The sequence below is a fragment of the Apodemus sylvaticus genome, chromosome 9 (genome assembly GCF_947179515.1).
Source record: "Apodemus sylvaticus chromosome 9, mApoSyl1.1, whole genome shotgun sequence".
Taxonomy (NCBI): domain Eukaryota; kingdom Metazoa; phylum Chordata; class Mammalia; order Rodentia; family Muridae; genus Apodemus; species Apodemus sylvaticus.
In genome coordinates, this window is record NC_067480.1 from 107,594,911 (window position 1) to 107,616,680 (window position 21,770).

The 21,770-nt window shown below is 44.3% G+C and overlaps 2 protein-coding genes across 3 annotated transcripts in view; one reads left to right on the forward strand and one right to left on the reverse strand.

Annotated features, from left to right (window-relative positions):
- Positions 1 to 2,728: 2,728 nt before the first annotated feature.
- On the reverse strand, positions 2,729 to 13,816 carry Txndc9 (thioredoxin domain containing 9). Of its 2 annotated transcripts, none has more exons than XM_052193056.1 (5): positions 13,677 to 13,816; positions 12,006 to 12,214; positions 10,466 to 10,584; positions 8,703 to 8,957; positions 2,729 to 5,649 (listed from the first exon to the last, which is right to left on the reverse strand). In XM_052193056.1, exons 2-5 carry the CDS (start codon positions 12,192 to 12,194, stop codon positions 5,532 to 5,534), a joined length of 681 nt encoding a protein of 226 aa, XP_052049016.1. In that variant the 5' UTR covers positions 12,195 to 12,214; positions 13,677 to 13,816; the 3' UTR covers positions 2,729 to 5,531. The 2 variants fall into 2 exon arrangements, with proteins under 2 accessions (XP_052049016.1, XP_052049017.1); XM_052193057.1 differs by lacking the exon at positions 13,677 to 13,816 and adding an exon at positions 13,054 to 13,161.
- Positions 13,817 to 14,663: 847 nt separating this feature from the next.
- Positions 14,664 to 21,770, forward strand: part of Eif5b (eukaryotic translation initiation factor 5B) — a 53,243-nt gene continuing 46,136 nt past the window's right edge. Inside the window, exon 1 of the mRNA XM_052193065.1 lies at positions 14,664 to 14,892. Coding sequence (XP_052049025.1) covers positions 14,858 to 14,892 — 35 coding nt within the window. The 5' untranslated portion in view covers positions 14,664 to 14,857. The remainder of the gene's footprint in view (positions 14,893 to 21,770) is intronic.

Here is a 21,770-nt window from a genome sequence, read left to right on the forward strand (position 1 = left end):
GCCCAAGGGATGCTATGTGACCTGACCCCAAGTTATTTCCGGCTGGTAAATAAAGATGTCTGCGGTCTATAGCTGGTCAGACTCGAGATAGGCAGAGCTTGGGTTCCCCAGGCTTGGGGCTGGAAGAGACCAGGAGAGAGAATCGGGTGTGGAGAAGGACGATGCCATGGGTTAGGAGAAGAAACCTTGGCGGTGAGGGCTGGACAACGGGAGTGAAGAGCAGCCCCGGGGAAGCTGAGTGAGCGCCTGACAGGCAGGCAGTAGGTTCCAATAACGCAGAGCGTAGCTGTCTGTCCAGCTCCAGTGCGGAGGAAGGCTTGTTATAAACATAAAACCGTGTGTGCCCTTTTATCCGGAACTAAGGGTTAAAGGTCAAAGGTGGGGAAGAAGCCCCGGATTGAGATTAAATATTTCAGCTACCACTGTTTGAGAATTTTTTGTGTGTATCCCACATTCACATCATTTCTCCCTCCCTCCCCCCACCCCCCACAGCACAGCTCCTCTTTCCCCAACTGCCTCCCAAATTCATGAACTCTACATCTTTAATTATAATATATATGTATATGTGTGTATACATACATATGTACACATATATATATGTACACATACACACATATACATACACACACACTGCTGAATACAGACACACACACATTGTTGAGTACACACACACACACACACACTGCTGAATACAGACACACACACATTGCTGAGTACACACACACACACACACACACACACACACACAGCTGAGTTCCACTTGATTTACACACGTTTACTGCCAATGCTTGGAACTGGCTGACCCATCAGGAAACTCATCCCTGAAGAAAGCCGATTCCTCCTCCCTTGTGGCCATTACATGCCTGGAGCTCTTCATCTGGAGATGGCCCTGTGGGATTCTCCCCATTCCTGTTGGCATTGCAGCTAGTGAGGTCATTATGCAGGTCTGCCTATCTCAAGTCTGACCTGCTATTTAGGTAACCTCACTGCTGAGATCTCTCGTGTGCACACTTCCATCTTATATAGAAGACACTGTCCCGCAGCTGATATCCCAGTTTGGTCTTCCAGTCTTTCTGCCCTCTTCTGTGATGTTCCCGGAGCCTTAGGTATAGGGATTGTGTTGTAGATTTATCAGTTGGGGCCGGGCAGCCCCATGGTGTGTTCTCTGCATCTGACCAGTCTTCATCTGCTGCAGAAAGAGGTGAGCTATGCATATCTGTGGGTGTAAGAATAAACATTCGAGGACTGGAGATGGCTCGGTGGTTAGGATATACTGACTGATATCCTGGGGGTGCTGAGTTTGATTCCCAGCAACCACGTGGTGGCTCACAATCATCTGTAATGGGATCTGATGCCCTCTTCTGGTGTGTCTGAAACCAGCTACAGTGCATTCATATATATAAAATAAGTAATTCTTTAAAAATAAGTATTAGAAATGAAATTAGAAATTAGACTGGTTTAGGAAAGGGACAGTAGTGTGTCCCTCCCTGGGACTGATGACTGATAGCCATGGGTAGGTGGCTAGGTTTACAGTGCCAGGCATGAAGCCCCTCCTGGCGACTGGGCCTTGTGTTCTTTCACTCAGACAGTGCAAGATGTGAGCTGTGCCGTTGCACTTTGGGGATGTCTTGGTGGGATGGTCACTCCAGCGGTTCAGAGGCTTTCCAGCTGTGTAAAACTATTGATTGATTTTTCTCCCTGGGCAGCTTGCCCAGCAGAGAACTGATCCCCTGAGGAGGCTTCCAGGCCGATTCCAGCTCAGTTTCTCCAAGTCCTCTATCTAAAATGGAAAGCACTTATAAAATACAAAAGTGTAGATTGCTTCTATGACCTCATAGCCACAGAGAGCCAATATTAAGCTACTATTAACTGAAACACATAGAGTTCAACCCTTAAAACTCACAGAGTGTAGGGCTGGAGAGATGGCTCAATGGTTAAGAGCACTGACTACTTTTCCAGAGGTCCTGAGTTTAATTCCCAGCAACCACATGGTGACTCACAACATCTGTAATGAGATCTTCTGGTGTGTCTGAAGAGAGTGACAGTGTACTTTTATACATTAAAAAGGAACTCATAGTGGAAAGAGTTGTCCTCTGACCTCTACATATGCATGCATGTGCACATACACACATACACAAATACAAAAACTTAAAATAATTCTACTCTGCTTCCCTTTCTGATGGTATAAATCTTCTACCTTTAAAAATAACAAAGTTACAGTCTTGGTAATCATATTATTTTGCTTGCCCCCACACCCCATATATCTGGTGTTTCTCTGATAAAATTGGCACATCTTTGGTTTGGTTCTCTCCTGGTTTTACTTGCAAATCTTATTAAGCAACTCACTCTTGGGGCTTAGTTTCTGCTACCACCCTGTATGGAGAAAGGGAACTACTGTAACAATAACAACCAAATACAGAAATGCAACTAAAATAAAGTCCATTAATATATCACATGTGACCATTAAAGAGACAATGGTAACACATAATGTAGAGTGTTACAAGAATTATTTAGGATAAATGTAGCAATAGAAAATGAATGAGGTAAAAAAGGGAAATAGAGAAGTAATATTAAATGACCCAAAAGCTAAAGAGGAGGGATAGAGAAGAATGTCATGGAAGGCAAAAGAGATTAGAATAGAAAAATACATAATAAAAACTCCAGATTTTTCAATAATTAAATTCAAACTCAAAATTAGATAGATGTTAAGAAGGGGAGTCCAGCTGAGCACGGTGCCACCAACTTTTAATTCCCATGTTCCAGAGGCAGATAGATCTCTAGTTCAAGGCCGGCCTGGTCTACAGAGGGCTACGTAAAGAGTCCTTGTCCCAACCTTCCCCATCAAATAAGGAAGGACAAAATGAAAACACGAGATTTAAAAACAACAAAAAAGTAAAGACCATCCCCAGTAAGACAAAGTCAAATATTGCTGAAAGTCTAGTTGAGAGGAAAAAAAGAAACAAGAAAAAAAAGATCGCCAGATAGTGAAAAAAAAATGCATCATCAAAATGAATGATTCCATGAAGAGCTGAGACACTAGGATAAAAGAATCACTATGAGTTGAACAAAAATTAAATATCAAGGGAAGGCCAGAAGGTCAAAGAAAGAAGAGCCAGGGGAGTCTCAGGGCCGGATGTGATGTGTGTACTGCTGGAAGCCAGGGTTCTTTTCTATGGTTAAGCCCTGTTGGGTAAGTGTCAGGTTCCCACAGGACCTTGCTCCACTTCAGTAGCTTCCCTTCTTTATGTAGTAGTGTCCTCTACTGGCCACACTTAGCTCTGCAGCCTGTAGGCTTTCATTCTTCAGGTTCTCTCCTCAGAAGTGGCTGATAGCCTGCTGTGGTGAAGTCTCCTAAGTACACTGGAAGTGTGGGAACCGAGACATCACATTTTATCTCTGTACTTTTGTCTTGCTGGAAGGATGTGGCTATGGGAGCCTGCTTGCTGGAGCTGCAGTCTTCAGGATCCGTGGCCGTACCTGGATAACATCACTGGCTTGTCCACCCGATGATCTCAGGCACAGGGCTTCACACACATTTATACTTGATGTAATCTGCTCCCAGCATCGAGGGCAGGGCTATTCCCTGTGCACTGCACTGTCCTCACTCGTCTCTTGCACGTAGCCCTCCCACTCTCCATAACCACCTCCCAGGTTGTCTGTCATTAGGAACCATGGCCGACTACTCTTAGGCTCACCGTTGGGTGACTGTTCTTCATTCTCAGACTCCCAGGATGGCTCAGTTCCCTCTCAAGGTGATGCCTGGATCCTGCCTTCTCAGTCACACAGTAACACAAATGGGATTCCTCTCTTCTGCAGACTCACTGGCTGGAGGAATCACAGACTCAAAGCCCACCCCTGGGTCTGAGTGCTGTGTGCTTCCTGGAAGGGGGGATGCCAATTCACCAGGGCAGCTTGGCTTACCTGAAGGGAGCCCTCACCACTGAGCTCACATGCTTGGCTTGGCGTCTGTTATCACCAGACTCCCCCTAGGCTTTCAGACTACTTTTGTGGATTTCTCAATTACTTCTCATCTTTCTTGAGAACACATACTACTTTTCTAATTCTCTTGTCTTTGTAGTCTCAGAGGCAGCTCTGATTTACCATCTCAGATTTTATATATATATATATTATGTATGTATGTATACACACACACAGAGTCTGCACTTGGGTATGGAGGCGCCCGCTGAGGCCAAGAGCCTCACTCACACTTTGGAGGTTGAGGCACCACCTGCTATGAATGCTACCAACTGAACTTGGGTCCTCTGCAGGAGCACTGTGCCCGTAATCACCGAGCCATCTCTCTTGACTGCTGCCCAAATTTCTCAGATATTTTAGTTGTTCTAAGAATTTGTCCATTTTTCAGGATTTATTGGTATAGAGTTCTTCATAGTTAGCCTTTTCAGCTTTTATTCCAATCTTTTCTGCTGTATATTTCCTCTCAACTTCTCAGGTTTGTTGTTTTCGTCCTAGATTCATGTGTGCTTGATGGCCTTGGAGGTCAGAAGGCATCAGAGTCCCCCAGAATGGGAGCTAGTGGATGGCTGAGAGCCACTATGTAGGTGCTAGGAATCCACCACCAGTGCTCTTAACTGCCAGGCCTTCTCCCCAGCCCCTTTAAGTTCTTTAGATTGCATCCAGATCCCAAGACAACTTTAGTTCAACTCATTTGCATTCCTTATATTGTGTGTGTACATTAAAGGACAACTTGCAGACATCTTTTCCTCGTTCCACCAATGGGTCCAGTCCCCAAGTTTTGTGGCAAGTGCCTTTTCACACCGAGTCATCTTGGTAGATGGTGCTACACTTTCTTTTCTTACCAAGGCTTATTTATTTCTGGGCATCAGATTCTTTTGGTTTATGTTAAGCACACGACCTTTTTTTTTTTTTTTTAATTGTTTGCTATATGATCTCATCGTTTCCACACTCACACTTTTAGAAAGTAATTTTGACCTTTGCTAAAGTTGTTTTGCTGAGCATGGAGTTCCTTATGCTATCACTCAAAAATGGTACGTAAGCAATGAACAGCCTTTCAATAAGGCCATGAGCTCACAACCTGAGTTTCTTGCTGCTATCAGCAGATTCAACATGCTGCATTCAGAACACATGGAAGTCTTTAATAGTTCCTGAAACCCACTCCCATAAAGCAGGTCACTGACAGTGCATGTGGTGCCAGGGGATGGTGCCTAGCCTGGTACACAGTCAGCACTCACTGGGCCTTACAATAGTTGGCGGAATTTCTATTTCTAATGCAGGAGATTAAAATCAGAGGTGTGAGTGGCTTAAAGATAGAAGAATCACACTATGATAAAATCAATCACAAAAATAGAGAATTCAGACCCTTTCCAGGTAATTTAAAATATCTGTTTCTCTCAAGTTATACATGATGACCACAGACAAAATGGTCAAATAGTGTACAGGAGTATCAGATGGTCAATAGGCCGAAATCAGTAGAATTTAGAAAACACACTTAACTCTGAAGTAGAGACAGACAGACAGACAGGACAGACAGAAGGTTTAAGGTACAGCACAGTCTAGTCATCATCAGAATCGGAATCGTATTTCTTTCCTCGGATAGTTTTCTTTTCCAGCTTTGTGAAGTTTGTCCCAAATTTCTTCTGGCTCTGAAATGGTGGCTCCATTAAATTTCCACTAGAAGTGAGACAGAGTAGAGAGCACGTCATTCTTCATGACCTAATGCACTCAGCTACAGAAACATTAACAGTGAGTTCACAGCTGCATATACCATCTGTGTTAGATCAACGTTTGAGGTTCTTGGTTATCATGATCATTATTATAAACATTCTGGGGTGATGGAGATGACACCCTGGTCCTCTGCATGCTGGGGCAGAGAGAAAAGCATGTCTCGGGTGCACTGGCCCTGTGCCGAACCCGTGCCAATGACAGGCAACACTGTGTTTTTGAGTTTCTGCTGGAACTGACTCTTCCTATGTAGCATCACAGGTCTGTCAATGCTTACATTTCTACACACATTGACAGACCTGGAATGAACTATTATCAGCCTGGAATCAGCATAAAACAATGATGCTAGAGAAATAAATGACAATAGACAGTTTTGTGTGTGTGTGTGTGTGTGTGTGTGTGTGTGTGTGTGGCCTGTAAGGAAGGACTGTGAGTATAAGGACCATATATAGGGAGATATGGCTTATGTAGGGAGAGCCTATCCTAGACAGACAGTAATAAATTAATCAATACATGGGAAAAAAGTATTATTTTTCACTGAAAGGAAGCACAACTTCTTAGAAACACAGCTAATTCTAGAGAGAGAATAAACTATAAGCTTTCTTAAAGCTTATATTTTGTTTGGGTCAAAGGATAATGAGTCTTATATACTATAACCCACAGAATAAAATATTCCTAGCCCAGACTAATCAAGTGGGTGAGTAATGTACCAGTTCCTCATCAAATTGCCACCTAGCACGACAGACCAGTGTTCTATCTAGTGCCATCCCATTAAATAGAGTAAACTTCACATGAGGAACAAGGGCGGACGTCCACCTGTAGAAACTAGCCACGACACAGGATCTGAGTGTGACCTGGATAAACAGGCACACTCAAACTGGGAGCAGCTAAGGAGTTAGCTAGCTTATACCTTTAAAAACTCTCTTCCTTTTCTTTCTTTTCTTTTCTTTTTTTTTTTTTTTTTTGAGACAGGGTTTCTCTGTGCAGCCCTGGCTGACCTGAAACTCTCTCTGTAGATCTGGCTGTCCTCAAACTCAGAAACTGCCTGTTTCTGTCTCCTAGGTGCTGGGATTAAAGGCATGCACCACCACCACCCGGCAAAACTGCCAGTCTTGCAAATTACCAATTGTTACATAAATTAAATTAAGAACTAGACACACCCCATTTCTCAGACATGGAGAACAGTAAGAGGATGACAGTACACCTGAGTAGGTTGCATGAAATACATTACTGCTGTCTTAGCGACTGCAAGAAAATGCACATAGGTTTAAAATGTGGAAATATGGTAAAGACTATGTAAGAATCTCTTTTGCTAGTTTGCAACTTAATTGAAATTTGAAATAGATCTGGGTGGGCATGGTGAATCTCACTTGTAATCCTAGCACTTGGGAGGCTGAGGCAGGAGAATTAACATTACTGACTATACAGTAAGATCTTATCTCAAAAACAAAAATCAAAAGAAAAAATTAAAATAATTTCAAAACGTAACATTTATGAATGTTAATTTATTAATATTAACAAAAAGAAATTGATTTCTATAGTTTAGGAATGACTCTTTCATATTGTTAAAAATTGCTAATTTATGTTAATACTAACAAGGAGAAATTGACCAGAGGGGAAGTAGGGAAAGAAAAGGTGAGGTTTTCTGCTTTAAAAGGCACAATTTTCCTTGCCTTTTTTTCCTTTTTCTTTCCGTTTTTAGGCCGAGAACACAGGTGGTAACTTCCAATTTGAAGGGATTAAAAGCCATGCACAAAAAAATGGAAGCTGGATTTTAATTGTTTTCCAAACAGAAAAACAGGACTGTCTTGCACAGTTAAGTAAGCAGGGAAACCTTCTGCATTTTGAGACTGCACATGTGACAGACAAGTGTCCACCCTAAAGCCCACTTCTCCATAGTCCCAGGGCTAGTGCACAGTGAGCATGTGAGGGCCTGGGTGTCACCTCAGCGCTGCAATGTGGAATTACACTGCATTAGTGTGTTTGAAAGTTTAATTTCATCACAAAGAATCCCTCAAGTCAGTCATAACATGGGAAGGTAAGGCTCAGGCTATAGCTTAGGGACAGAGGACTTGCCTATCGTGTGGGAGGGTCTGGGCTGAGTCTCTAACATCAAACAAACAAACAAACAAACAAACAATAATGTGTAGCTTTCTCAGCTTTGAGCCTTTTTCAACCTTGAAAAGGCTGAGCAGTTTCCCTGGCCTTGAGCGGGCTAAGCAGACCTTAAATATTCGCCATGACAGGTCTTATCAACATGGACAGAGACATCTGTCTTGGCTACAGTTGCAGGTTCCCATGGGACTTTGATGTTTGGCTGCCTGCGCTGACCTTGCTGCTACAACACACTCCACAGTTGAAGAAGGGGATGGGTTTTGTGGTTTTTCCCTTTATAAATGCAAAGCTTATTATTAAACTTGGAGCCGTGATCAGAACCTTTGTCTTGGCTTCATTCTTCTCTCGCCCCCCCCCCCCCCCCATTTCCAGCCTCCCTCTCAGGTAAACCTGTGGCTGCTGGATGGCTACAAAAATGCCCCCCTTCCACAAAGGTAATCTATTCTGGAATGTTACTTTGGGCTTCTAAGTCTAGTTTCAGTAACATTTCTTAGGTTGAAAGCTTCTAGGCCACCTTTAAACCTGTCTTAACTGTAAATTTGGTTTTCCTGTAAGATCACACTGCTGAGGAATGCTTTTTTTCCCAAGCTGTCCACAATATAGGCAGCAGGTCCTAATTTCATAAAATAAATGTTAACTTGCCAGACGTGGCAGCATATACTTTTAATCCCAACATTCACGAGGTTGAGGCAAGCAAGAAGATCTCTGAGTTTTAGGCCAGCCTGGTCTACAGAGAGAGTTCCAGGACAGAAAAAACTACAGAGAAATCCTGTCTTAAACAGAAACAAAAATACAAGTACATTTAAAAAAAATAAATCTCTAAAACTACCAACTAGGAATAGTTTCAAAACAGTCTTTTTGTTTGTTTGTTTTTTGCTAAAGGTTACCTGTAATTGATAACATCAGAACAACCAAGTCTCCATTCTAAAGTTTCTGTAGTGAAGTCATCTGTATTTCCTAGGTCGGTGAATCCAACAACATAATCTTGTGTCTTGCCGTCTCTTAAGAGAGCTAGTGTGGGGATGACTTTGATCCGCAGTCTCTCACAGAGGAATGGTGCCTTTTCTACATTCAGCTTCAAAAACTTGGTTTCAAGATGTTTTTTGGCCAGAATTGCCAAATGTCTGTCTAATATTTTACACCTGGAAGTTAAGGCAGAGAGGTTAAAGCTAAACAGAGCAGCCCTGCATGGCCATTTCACAGCTTTTTCTATAATTTTATGAATTGTCACGCGTAGAATAAAAACAAAGAGGGTCTTGGTTCCCCTAAGCAAAAAGAAAGACAGACCTGAAGCTCACAGAACTCACAAGAGACAAAAATACAGCTGATGTCGCATTTGGGATTCAGGATTAAACCTGGATCACCAAGGCCTCCCTGGACCATGTAATTGTCAGGGAAGCTCTTTGGACACTAAACCCAGCAATCTGCCCCATCTACCGAGGAAGGGATATTTCTTTAAATTAAAATCTGTTTTACACAAACTGAGCTCCTAGTGTTTTTATTTTCCCAGATCTGCCTGCAGCTGAGCGCTCGGGTTCACTGTCTGCGCCATCACACAGTCACTTGCCCCCCACTCTGTGTGCCAGCATTTCTGCTCTAGAGCAGTGGCAGCAAACACCCTGCTTTCATGACAGTGACCGCCTAGCAGAGAAAGATGGGACACAAGCAAGCGTGTGGAGCATCAGTCTTAGCTGCTGCCGCCAGCACATCCTTTACCCCAGCTGTGGCGGGCTGGGACTTAAGGAAGAAGGTTCCACGCCTTCCGCCTTTCTCATTCTCAGTATCTGCTTTCGTCATCTGGGAGAATGAATCTAAGGCATTCAGTCTCTGAACGGTATTAACACTGAAGTGGTTGGCTCTGAGGCTAAGACGAGGCCAGGTGAGCTACTGTAGAGAGAAGGCAGAGCTGAGGGCGAGCCAGTTACCCTGCATGTCCACCCAAGAGAGGTGGCATCAGAAAATTGCTATTATGGTTCTACATCTGTTAATATCAGCTTTTCTAATTTTTAGAAATTCTGAAATCTGGCTAATTCTTAAGTTGTCAAATTTTTAAGACATAACCTCTTGGGCTGAAGCTGAAGCTCAATTGTAGGACAGCTGCCTAGCACATACAAATCCTTAGTTCTTACTCCCTCAAAAAATATAACCTGGGAGAGGCATACTACTTTCCCTGCCTAGGGGACACCCCTCAGAGACCAGGCTGCCTTAAGGGAAATCACTTCTCTCCAAACCTGGCAGTTCCAACTACGGTTCCGACGAAAGACTTGGTCAGGCCTGTCTCCTTACCAAAAGAACAAAGACTGAATGGATAAACAACTATGAAAGCTTCTGGCTTCCCACTCCCAGCCTCCTGAGAACACAGCACGTCAAACTATTGTTTTGGTAAGAACTACAAGCATTGTCTTCAGGATGTCTTTGGAGTTACATGGAGAAACCACAGCTGGCGCAATGAAGCATTTACACAGGAGTGCTGGCTTCCAGTAAGACTGACTTACTACATGGTGCTGGCTTTACCATAATGACAACACCTGTGACCACATGGCCATGTGACAGACAACATGGCAGTCACCCTCTCAGTTCCCTCAGCCAGCAGGGCAGCAGTGGGCTATGCGATGTCTCCTCACAGAGGAGAAGAGCGGACGCAAGGTACCTGAATGTGGTGTCTCTGTAGAAATGGCAAACCACCTTCTCACTCTCCTTGACTTCTTGAAAGAAGTCTCTCTCACTGCCGATTTCTCTGTACTCCCCGTGCCCCTTGGAAAGCCACTCCTAATTTCAAGAGAAGCAAAAGAAAGACCCAGCTGAAATGTGTTTCAGTGACACCGAGTTAACTTCACATGTGTGCTCTGTAAACTACTAAAATCAGGATTGTTTGATCCAATTGATTACCAAAAGGCTTTTCTGTTTGCTTTGTGATGGGACACACACACACACTCAGTTCTACACTTTAGAAAATAATGTTTTAACAGGCAATGCTGTCAGGAATGCTGAGAGCGGAAGAGAGTGTCTTTTCCAGGGAAGAGCACACCAACTGGTTATCCACTACCAAATGGTCAGCCTTGAAAATGTACACATGAGTAACATTATACAGACTGAGCAGGGTATATTTAGAAATACGTATGTCTATACACATACATATAGGGATGTAATAACAATCAGTGAGAACAGAAGCCATGACTTTGAAAGGGAGAATAGGGGATGGCCTGGAAGGGGCAAAGGGAAGGGGTAATGACATAATCATATGGCAATCTCAAAATTAACAAATAATGTCCTATCTACAGCAAAACCTAGACAGACAGACAAACCAACCACCCCATGAAATAAAGCCTATCAACCCTGGGGGACAGTGCAGTTACCACAGCTCAGGAACCTATCTGCTTCTGACAGTGACCTCCAAACAGCAGGGGTTTCTAGACCAGAGTCCTCAGAGGGAAAGTATCTGATCCATGTGGCGTCCAGAGCCAGGGAAAAGCCTCACATCTAGTTTAGCTCCCCAAGCTGAGGGAAGGCCCCTGTTAACAAGCCTGGGACTCTTCCAGCCCCACCTACCCTTCCGTGACAGGAAGCTTGGCATCTCAGATGCTCTCTCTCCCTTTCAGGCAGAGTTGGGAAAAAACAGTAGTGATGCAGGCAGCAGCCACAACATTCCTGACCAGGGTTTCAACAAGCTTTCTGAGCCTTTGCCTTCTCTCTTGTAAGAGGGTATGACAAACCAGCCACATCACTGAGTGGCCATGAAAACCACGAACAGAATGGGGTGCTGGTGCATACCCTCAACCCCAGTGCTTCGGAGGCAGAGGCAGCCCATGCCTGGTTCTAGGCGAGTCATGGCTACACAACAAGATCCTGCCTGTCCTACTCTCCCACAAAAGACAATCTAATAAACATTCACACAAGTCTAACACTTAGAAATGGCTTCTCGCACGGAACCACTGTATTTCTTTTTGATATGTGGACTGTAAGCTTGGTCTAAGAGAAAAGTTTTAATCTCTTTTTCACTATCATCACCTTAGTCAAATGCTATATCTTGCCTAAATCTTCCCTAGAGTTTTATTCCTGGGCAAATATTTAACAGTGACAGAGATGTGAATTCAGAACATTATGCAAGCGAGGAGGGAATGTCACATGACTGCACAGTGCAGTCAGGAGCAGAGTGGTACACAGATTTCAGGGAGCAGGCGGGAGGTTACTTGTTTCTGCTGCTGAGCCTTCCTGAGCGCTGCCAGTCTCTTTTCTTTCAGCAGCTCTAGTTCATCTTCGCCGATCTGATCCAGCTTCTGAATTTCAGAGTCCAAGTGATTTTCCACTAGCTTAGCAGCCTGGAGGAACTGGTTCTCTAGGACTTCGGAGAACATGTCGATGGATCCATTACCTTCCATTTTTCTAAGTGGTCTTGGTGCTGGGGGGGGGGGGGTCATAAAAAACAAGTATTAACTTTACACTTTGGGGGCTTTGCTGGTTTTTTGTTTTGTTTTAAAGACAGGGTCTCTATAACATGGCCCGAGGCCCTAACACAACAGACACCATGTTGGAGGCACCATTTTGCCCCTTAGAGCTCAGCATGTAGGCCCTAACACCTGCCAAAACCAGAATAAAGATGTAAACCATCAAAGACCTCATCCATAGTTCCAGAATCCAGGGAAATTCCTAAATATACTAACTTGCTTTTCGGCTTCTGTCAAAGCCATTTTTCTTTCATGCAACTGCCTTAAGGAGTTTCATTTGTACACTTTCTCGGAAATAACCCGACAGAAACATTACCAGTCCGGGTTACAGTCCATCACTTCTAGGATTTAAGGCAGGTACTTAAAGCAGAACACATTACTTTCATCCATAAGCAGAGAGAAATGAACACATGCACGTCTGCTTGTGTCCAACATCTATTGGAGAACAACATTAATCAGGGAGCAGATTAATTAAAGCAACCAAGACAATCCCTATTCTCTGAGCCATGCCCACTGGCCAACCTGATCTACCCAATCTCTCAATGAGTCATTCTTCCCAGGTAGGTTATTCTATCAAGTTGATAGCTAAAACTAATCAACTCACACACAAAATAAGCCTGGGCATGGTGGCTTATGATTACAACCTCAGTTCTCAAGGGCAGAAGCATAAGGTTCAGACCATCCTTGGATATATTTGGAGCTATAGGTCTGGGCTACGGAAGACCACACACACACACACACACACACAAAAGAACAAACAAAAAACAAAAAACAAAAAAAAATCTTAACCTACCGTCTAAACCCCAATTGTCAGCTTCTTATAAATACTAGACGACTGAACAGAAGCTGTATTCCCAGGATCCCTATCCCAGGGGAGAGAGAGATACGACTGTGACTCTCCAAAAGGAACTAGACAAAAGGATCCGAGACCAGAATCTGCCATCAACAGGGTGTAGTACTGGTTTATTCCCGAAGTTTTCACACGACACCTTTAAAGTTTAAATTCGGGGTTTCATGCGACTAACAAGTGTTGCGCTGGGTTAGGCGGAGGTGGTCACTGCCTTTAGACTTGGGGGTAGGATATAGCTAAGTGGTTCCCATAACTTTCTATTTATTGAACCAAATCAAGTATTATTCTTACCGATGAACTGGGGGCTGACACCTATTGACTCCCTTACAAACTCCTACCCGAATCCCTAACCGTAAGTACCGGTCAGCAGACACTTTGCCACTCCCAGAGCTCAAGGGACTAGTGGAGGAGTTCCGGAAGACGCGATTTCGCACTAACGGGAGCGCATGCGCTGTAGCCTCCGCAGCCGCCCAGACGAGGCCCTCCCAGCCCCTCCCCCATCCAACCGAGATGCGTCTTTCATTGGGACGCTGCGGCAAAATCGGCCACAGCACCATCTGCCATACCTGGAGTATTGGTGAAGCCTACGGAGAGTGGGAGCCACAGATCAGGAACACCGACGAGGTTCACAGAGGTTTCAACCTCGCAGCAATTGTTAAGGGCGGCGAATGAGCTGCCAACTCCGCCTTCTCATTGGCTACAGTCCTCTCGCGATATAGTGTGAGACGCCCCCGGAAGAGGCGGTGGCGAGTGACGAAAGCCTCGGAGAAGCGCCTATCCTCCGCCACCCGGAACTACTGGCTTCTGAGCCTATGCTTCACGTGGGCTAATGGCCGGAGGGATGAGCGCTAGGGACGCTGGGAATTGTAGTTTTTGTGCACTGGCTGCGCATTTTGGTTGTTAAAACTACGTGGAAACCGAGCTCGACCTTGCGCCTGAGTGACGGAGGGGCTTCATTTCCTTTGTGTTTAATAGTTTCATTTTCAATGCATTGAAAATCTGTACACAACTCACACTAGTAACACCGCCCTGAAACATATGGAGAAAGATTTCACTACTCCAGGATCTTCCCTCCTGACTTTCTTAACACATGAATTTTTAGAGCTTGTTCATAGGAAGATTCATATTAGGGGACCGGTCGCTATGCCCTTATATCTTTTTCCCTTAATAAATGTACACAGTTGACAATTCATGAGTGTTTCTGAGGGGATCCTCATTTTTTTGTCCGGCCACCCCCGAAAAGCTCATCATTGACTCCTTGTGGTCCTGTAATGAACTTCCTGCAGCTGAGGCCGCGTAGGCACGAGAGAATTTCCAGCCCCACCTTTGAGTCGAATGCCAGGCCCTGGAAGGGTGCTGACGTGAGAAATGAACGGCTTCATTGTGGGCCTCTGGGTTCTAGAACCCGGGAGCTGCGGGACGTCGATGCGCGGCTCTCACTTGCGGCTAGGGGGCGCTCGGGTTCCCACCTGGCCGGCGGGTCAACTGGAGACGCTCTAGCCGAAGCGCCGCTCTCGATGAGCCGCGCCCTGCGTCCCCACGCCGAGGCGGCGGGGCGATGCGCTTGCGTACTGAGGGCTCACACCATATGTGCCCTGTCCCAGTGCGCGGGTCTGTGGAGAGCCGGGTGCGAGAGGCGGCGGCGCGAGGGGGACCGAGCCGAGCGGGCATTGGAGTCAGCTGGGAGACAGTGGGTCTGTGAGACACCGAACCGAGGGGCCGGATCCACGAGCGCCGCTGACAAGCGATGGGGAAGAAACAGAAAAACAAGAGCGAAGACAGGTAGGCGGCGGGGCTCGGGCCGGGGGTCCTCCGGGAGTCGCGCGGGGCCCTGGGTGGGAGAGCCTCGACGGGGCGCGTCCCGCGGCCGGGGCTCGGGCTGTGGTCCGAGGCGTGGGCCTGGGGGCTTGGAGGTCGTTTGGGGGTCCGGGCGGTGTGGGGCCGGGCTCGGGCGCTGCTAAGGCAGGCCTACGGCCCAGGTGAGTACCAGCCGGGCCCTGTGAGCTCGGGTGGGGCAGACCCGGAGCGTCTCCCTCGCTTCCCTGGCCCTGGGAACGCCTCCCGGAGCCTCAGGAACTTCGGGGTTGCGAGGGGTAGCCCAGCGGTTCCTTCCTCTCGTATGCCAAGTTGGAAACACTTCTGGGGTTATTTAAAGTCCCAGTTGCCCAGACTCCTGCTTTCTGGCTTTCCATCTTCCGGCCTGTCTTTTTCGCGTGTGTCTTGGCTTCCTAGCACTTCCCTTAAGAAAGGAGGAGGGGAAGAAACCAGTCAGGGTCGCTGCTTTCTAACCTTAAAAAAAAACAAAAACAAAAACCTTCTCAGGAGGGAGTGTGTGCTTTTGAGCTACTTAGGTGGAGATTTGGGGAGCGTGCCTTTGCCACGTTCGATTAAGTTCTTTTACCCCTTTCAGTTGACTTCTTGGGAGTCTGCAACCATCTGTTCGTTTTCATCTTTAAGCAGTAGCCGTTCAACTTAATTTAAAACACTACAGGTAACCGAAAACAAAACTAAGCCCTGTGGCACTTCATCACCGAGGCTCACACAGACACTTTTTTGAAGTTGAAGCTGTTAAGTGTATGTCGGACCTCACAGTTGGCTCCCTGACGAGTAGAATTAAAAGACTAGCCTTGTATTTGGGTTTTAGGTGTGTTGGAGAATGTAAACTGGTCTGGGGAATAGATTCTGGGTTTCTTGTGGCAGAGTTAGAGTTTAGGAGGAAGGGGGTTTGTTACAGATTTAGGTTTGAGTATTAAGAGCCACAACAGAGGAGGGATCTGTAGAGCAGGGAAGCTGAGAACTTCCTGTAGAATGGGGGTAGGGCTTCTCAGAGTGGCCTGAAAGTTACTGTTAATCAAATCAGGAGAATAGAAAGAGGTAAGCACATATTTTTGAACCTTTGATAAGACATTGTCATACATGACTTAAATTTTTTTTCTGAGAAAAATTTTGAGTTTTGTCATCTATCATTTACCTACCTACCCATCATCTCTGTATTGCCTGTCTCAGTGTTAGAGCATCACCCTACCCTGCCTAAATTACCCACTTGTTGGATGCTCTAACCCAAATCTAAGAGGCCTTTCATGTGTAAAAGCGTCAGGTATATCTGAAATATAACATTGTGCTGGGGCCCTGTAGAAAGGTAACGGAATATAACCACGGTTGGATTAGTACTGGGGAATAGGAACCAGTTTCTTACCCCTCCAGCTACTTTCTCTCCCCCCCACCCCCCCAATAGCCTTCTTAGAGTTGTTAAAACAGTGTCTCTCATAGCTTGGTCTGGCCTCCAACTCTGTGTGGCCAAGGGTGCTACCTCAAATCGACCTCCTGATTCTCCTTCACCTCTTAAACTCAGGAATTACAGGGATGGAGTACTAGGAGGCTTCCTTGGGTTTTTAAAAGACTTTTTTTTCCAGTCTATTTCTTTGATTCATATTTATACCAAGTTTGAATTTAAAAATCCGTATTTTTGTTACTTAGTTTCCAGTTTTTACTTACTTTCCAGGCTTTTTAACGATGGAGAAAAACTATTGGGAGGAGAGATGCTAATTTTTGTCTGTGGTTTTAGTAAAGATTGGTTTATAAAAGATTACCCAAATGGTGTAAAGAGCCTGTTTCGAATGGTTCTGTGTTAGTATACTAAGAGTGGAGCTGGATCTCTTCTCTCTTTAGGAAACTGCTTCGCTTTGGTTCATTTCGATAGCAGTGTACCAGTGTGAGGTTTATGTTGCATGATTTACTGCTTTACCAGCTCTTGCTTAGGTGCCTTTCCCCAGCTTGTACCAAGCAATCTGGGGTTTGCCCTTGTGACTAAAATTGCCTGGCTTTAAAAACCTTTGGTGTATCCTATAAGGGGTTAGGGTTGGGGAAGCAAACTCACAGAATATAACCACGGTTGGATTAGTACTGGGGAATAGGAACCAGTTTCTTACCCCTCCAGCTACTTTCTCCCCCCCACCCCCCATAGCCTTCTTAGAGTTGTTAAAACAGTGTCTCTCATAGCTTGGTCTGGCCTCCAACTCTGTGTGAGTTTGCTTCCCCCCCCCCCCCCCCCCCCCGTGTATTTAAATGATACTAGTAGCTTATTAAAAGATATTTTGGAAAAAAAATTAATGGACAGAAATGAAGACTAGGAAGAAAGTCTAAAAAGAGAATGTCTCATTTGGGGAGTGTTCCTTCGAGAGACCCTAGTGGAGAAGTTTTCTGTCATCACACCTCAGGCGTCCAGTCCAGGCTCTGTCAAGCCAGCGGGTTTCCTTCAGCTCAGGTAGAAGTGGGTGAGAAGCGGGCAGCTGGGGGACGGGGTAGACGAGGAGGCGGAGACACTCTAACTCTGTGAAGAACGCAAATTGCTTGATTGTTCTTGGCCATGGCCTTATGCTTAATCCCTATTTTAGCTTTTTAGCCTTCAGTATTGGGTTCAAGTTATTTTATTTATCTTATTTTTACATGATTGGCATATATTTTATTATATAAGTAGCTGAGATATTTAGATTGTTTTATCTGTACTTTAGAATTCTGGAATGCTGTTTGGGCTTGTATAATTCTGAGAGGGAGCTTTTCCATCAGGTGTTGAACAACAAGGTTCTTTGGTTCTATTTTGTTGACTGAGTCATGTGAGACAGGAGGTAGGATTCCGTGTGCGAGGATAAGTCGGCTGATGATGTGGTGTTGCTGTTTATCCTATAACCTTCCTTGCCCAGTGCACGTCCATAGTATATGGGACAGCGCATTCTGTAGTGATAGCCTGTTATTTCTGTGGTCGGTACAGTGGATGTCACTCGTTGGTAATATGCAGGGAGACAAGGATCCAGATTGTCTTTTTTACTATTAATTTTTTATTTTCTCCCTAAATCTATTTAAAGGTAATAATAACTAAGTATTGTAGATCTTTCAGTTTAGATGAATCTTTTCTGTACCTTAATGGAATCAAACAACCTCTTCCCAAGCAAAAACATTTTTTTTTTCTCCCATTTATCTGGAAATTGTCTATCGTGGAAGTCAGGGTGTTATTCATCAATTAGGTGTTTGGGAGTCAGTGTGTTAATAAGCCATTCATTGCTTTTAACTACGGATGTTGCTCTGTAATTACAGACAGACTCCTCCTTGTGGGTGTTCTGCCTATCATACGGTGCGTCTATCCGTAGATGATGCTTTAGTGCCAGGCATTCATCCAGTCAGGTACAATCAAGTTAACAGATGTCTGTGATAGAAAGTGTGATTTGTGGGGCTGAAGAGATGGCTCAGTGTTTAAGGAGAGCATAGTGTTCTGGCAGACAGCCTGAGCGAGATGCCCAGCAACATGACAGGTGGCTTACCACCACTGCCTGTAACTCCAGCTCCAGGGGACCAGATCCTCTCCTGACCTCCTGGGGTACCGCACTCCACTCATACACACACACACACACACACACACACACACACACACAAGATTAAAAATAAAGTAGGAAATGTGAATTGTTGAAGACTTTTGTTTCTGGAAGATCTGTGATTGTGGGGTATTATTAGTACCAAGCCTCCCCTTAAAGAAAATGGGAAAACTCTGCCCTTGATCTCATGTTTTATTACTGAAAGTGTGCCCAAAACAATGTATAAAGTTGCCTTCATACTGTTTAAGACATAGTGAAACAGCTGGGTGGTGGTGGCACAGACCTTTACTACTAACACTTGTGGGCCAGAGGCAGGCAGATCAGAGTTCAAGGCCAGCCTAGTCTATAGAACTATTTCTAGGACGGTCAGGACTACACAGAGAAACCTTGTCTCAAAAAATTAAATTAATTAATTAGTTAATTAATTTATTTATTTGTAGTGGATTTAGTGTTTAGATTTGTGTTGCATCCCCCTTTGTGAATATTCAGAAATTGTAAATCTAATATCTTTCAGGCCCCTAACTTTAAAGGAGACAACCTGTAGTTCCCATAATCTGATTCAGCAATCACTTGCATATATTTGAATTGGTTTTTAATCATTTATATTGGTTAGATGGTAATAAAAAGGAAAACATGCATAATAATTCTCTTGGTTTTACTTCTGGAAGTTTTATTTATGTGGCATGAGTGAGAAAGTGCACGTTTGAGGCTGAAGAATACATCTGATCTACTGAAGAGTTACAGGTGCTTGTGAACTGCCTGGCATTGGTGTTAAAAGGTGAACTCTGGTCCTCTGCAAGAGCATCAAGCACTCTTAAACCCTGAGCTACCTTGCCAGCCTCTCAAGTATTTAGAGGCACTCCTGGTCTACATAGTAGATTCCAGGCCATTGAGAACTACAGACCCTGTCTAAAAAAGATTAATAGTAAATGAAAATAATAAAAAAAAGGATTATAGTAAAAGTTAAATGGATTTTATTAAGCAGTATCTATTGAAATTATCACCTGTACTATTTTTGCCTTAGTTACCATAGTATTTTGCATAATTTTAATAACTAACACACTCAATGCAGAACCTATGCTGTAACTCTTCTGTGGGTCTGGGAGGAAGAGAGAAGTAGCTCTAATAACTGTATCATCTCTTACCATCTTTTTGTGATGCTGGGGCATGAACCTAGGCCCATGCTTGGTAAATAACCTATAACCTTAGCTCTGTTCTCTTGATAACCCCATGTAACACAAACATTTCATGTGGGGTTTTTTGTTTGTTTTGTTTTTTATCTTCTATGGATGTAGGAGAGAGGGAGGGAGAGAGAGAGTGCGCTCGAGACACCTCCTGAGTCAGTCTGGCAATAATGAGATCAACTGATCCTACTTGGTCATGGTTGGTAGAATTTGGTTGATACCATATTACTGATTCTTAGTTACTTTTCTATTGCTGTTTAGTTGACCAAGGCAACTTAAAAAGAAAGCATTTAATTGGGGGTTTGCTTACAGTTTCAGAGGATAACTTCCTGACCATCATGGTGGCAAGCAGGCATGTTGGAGTAGCAGGTGAGAGCTTACATGCTAAGAAGAACCACAGAAGGAGAGAGGAAAAGAGGGAGAGAGAAACACGCGCACACACACACACACACACACACACACAAAGGAGAGAGGAAAAGAGGGAGAGAGAAACACACACACACACACACACACACAGAGCCAGATGAGATTAAACAGAGAGACACAAATAGATAGACAAACTGGGTCTGGTGTGAAACCTCAAAGTCCTCCTAACAAGGCCACACCTCCAGAGCCTTTCCAAAACTATCCCACCAACTGGGACCCAAGCACTGAAGTACATGAGCCTGTGGAGGCCAGCCTCACCCAGACCGCCATACTGATGAACACATCTTTTACTTTTAACCTTCATCTAGTTGTTTTAAATCTGTCATTTGGCAAATAAGGTTGGATTAAAAAATAATTTGGACATTGTATCTCTTTTGTTGTTACTGATAGTTTTGAGATCTTGGCATCTTGGTAGCCATATACTAGCTGTGTAGCTCGAGCTTGACAATGCGGGAGTCCTCCTGCCTCAGCCTCTCAGGTGTCGGGATTCTAGATCTGTATCACCACATCTAGCTGATAACATGTAACATTAGAGTCACTGAATGTTGGTTGTGGCAGATGATGTGAAGCCATGAATTCTTGTACATTTTGACCAGCAGTGTACTTACTATGTATGCAACTGTGGTCCTTTAAGATTACAGTGGAACAGAAAAGTTCTTTTATCTCTAGGACTCTTAATGTGGTACCCAGTGCTTATACTTTGTACATCTCACTGCTATGAGACATAGTGCTGCCAGACATACAGAAGTAGAGCATTGCAGTCTGTAATATCGCTTGGTAAGGGCCTGCTCTGCAGCTGTGGATTCCGCCCAGTGGTGTGCATTCTTCTGGTTATTGTACATATATGGTTGCTATGAGCACTTGTTTATAGATGCTTGTCTGAACACCTGTTGTTAGGTTGAATATGTATCTAGGAATGAACTTAATAGGCTATAATGATAATTTTCTAAGTCTCCAATTATTTTCTAAGCACCTGTACATCATCGGCAATATATGAGAACTCCAGTTTCATAAGCATCCTTGCCATCAACCGTGTTTCCTCCCTCCCTCCCTCCCTCCTTCCTTCCTTCTCTCTCTCTCTCTCTCTCTCTCTCTCTCTCTCTCTCTCTCTCTCTCTCTCTCTCAAACAGGTTAGTGGCTGTGTGTAGTGGTGGCAGTGGTGTTTGGTTGGGTAATTGTGCCTTTATTTGAGACAGAGTGTATATAGCTGAGGAGCCCTTGGGCCTGCAGGTACCCTGGCCTTGACTTCCTGAATGCTGGAGGGTCCACTGTGGACTCGATTGTCATTTGGTAGTTACTTCATGTTCTGTCCACCATTTTAGATCTTTGGTTACAAGTCTCTGGGAGTGTTTGGCCCAGTTCTCACTAGGCTGCCTTTTTATTGTCAAGTTGTAAACAATATAATTGGGACAATATAGTTAGATGTGTGATTTGTAGATATTTTCTCCCATTCTGTAGGCTCTCTTTAACACAGGTTTTTTTCACAGAGTGAAGTTTGCTCAAGTTCTGTTTGCTTTTTCTTTGTTGTACTTTTGAGGTTATAACTAATGTATTTTGGAGACCAAGGTCTTTGAGAGTTACACCCATGGTTTTGTTCATTTGAGTTTTATTGCTCTAGTTTTTGCACTTAGTTCCATTTTTCATTAATTTTTGTGGCTGGTGTTTTGTAGGTGTTTGTTATAGT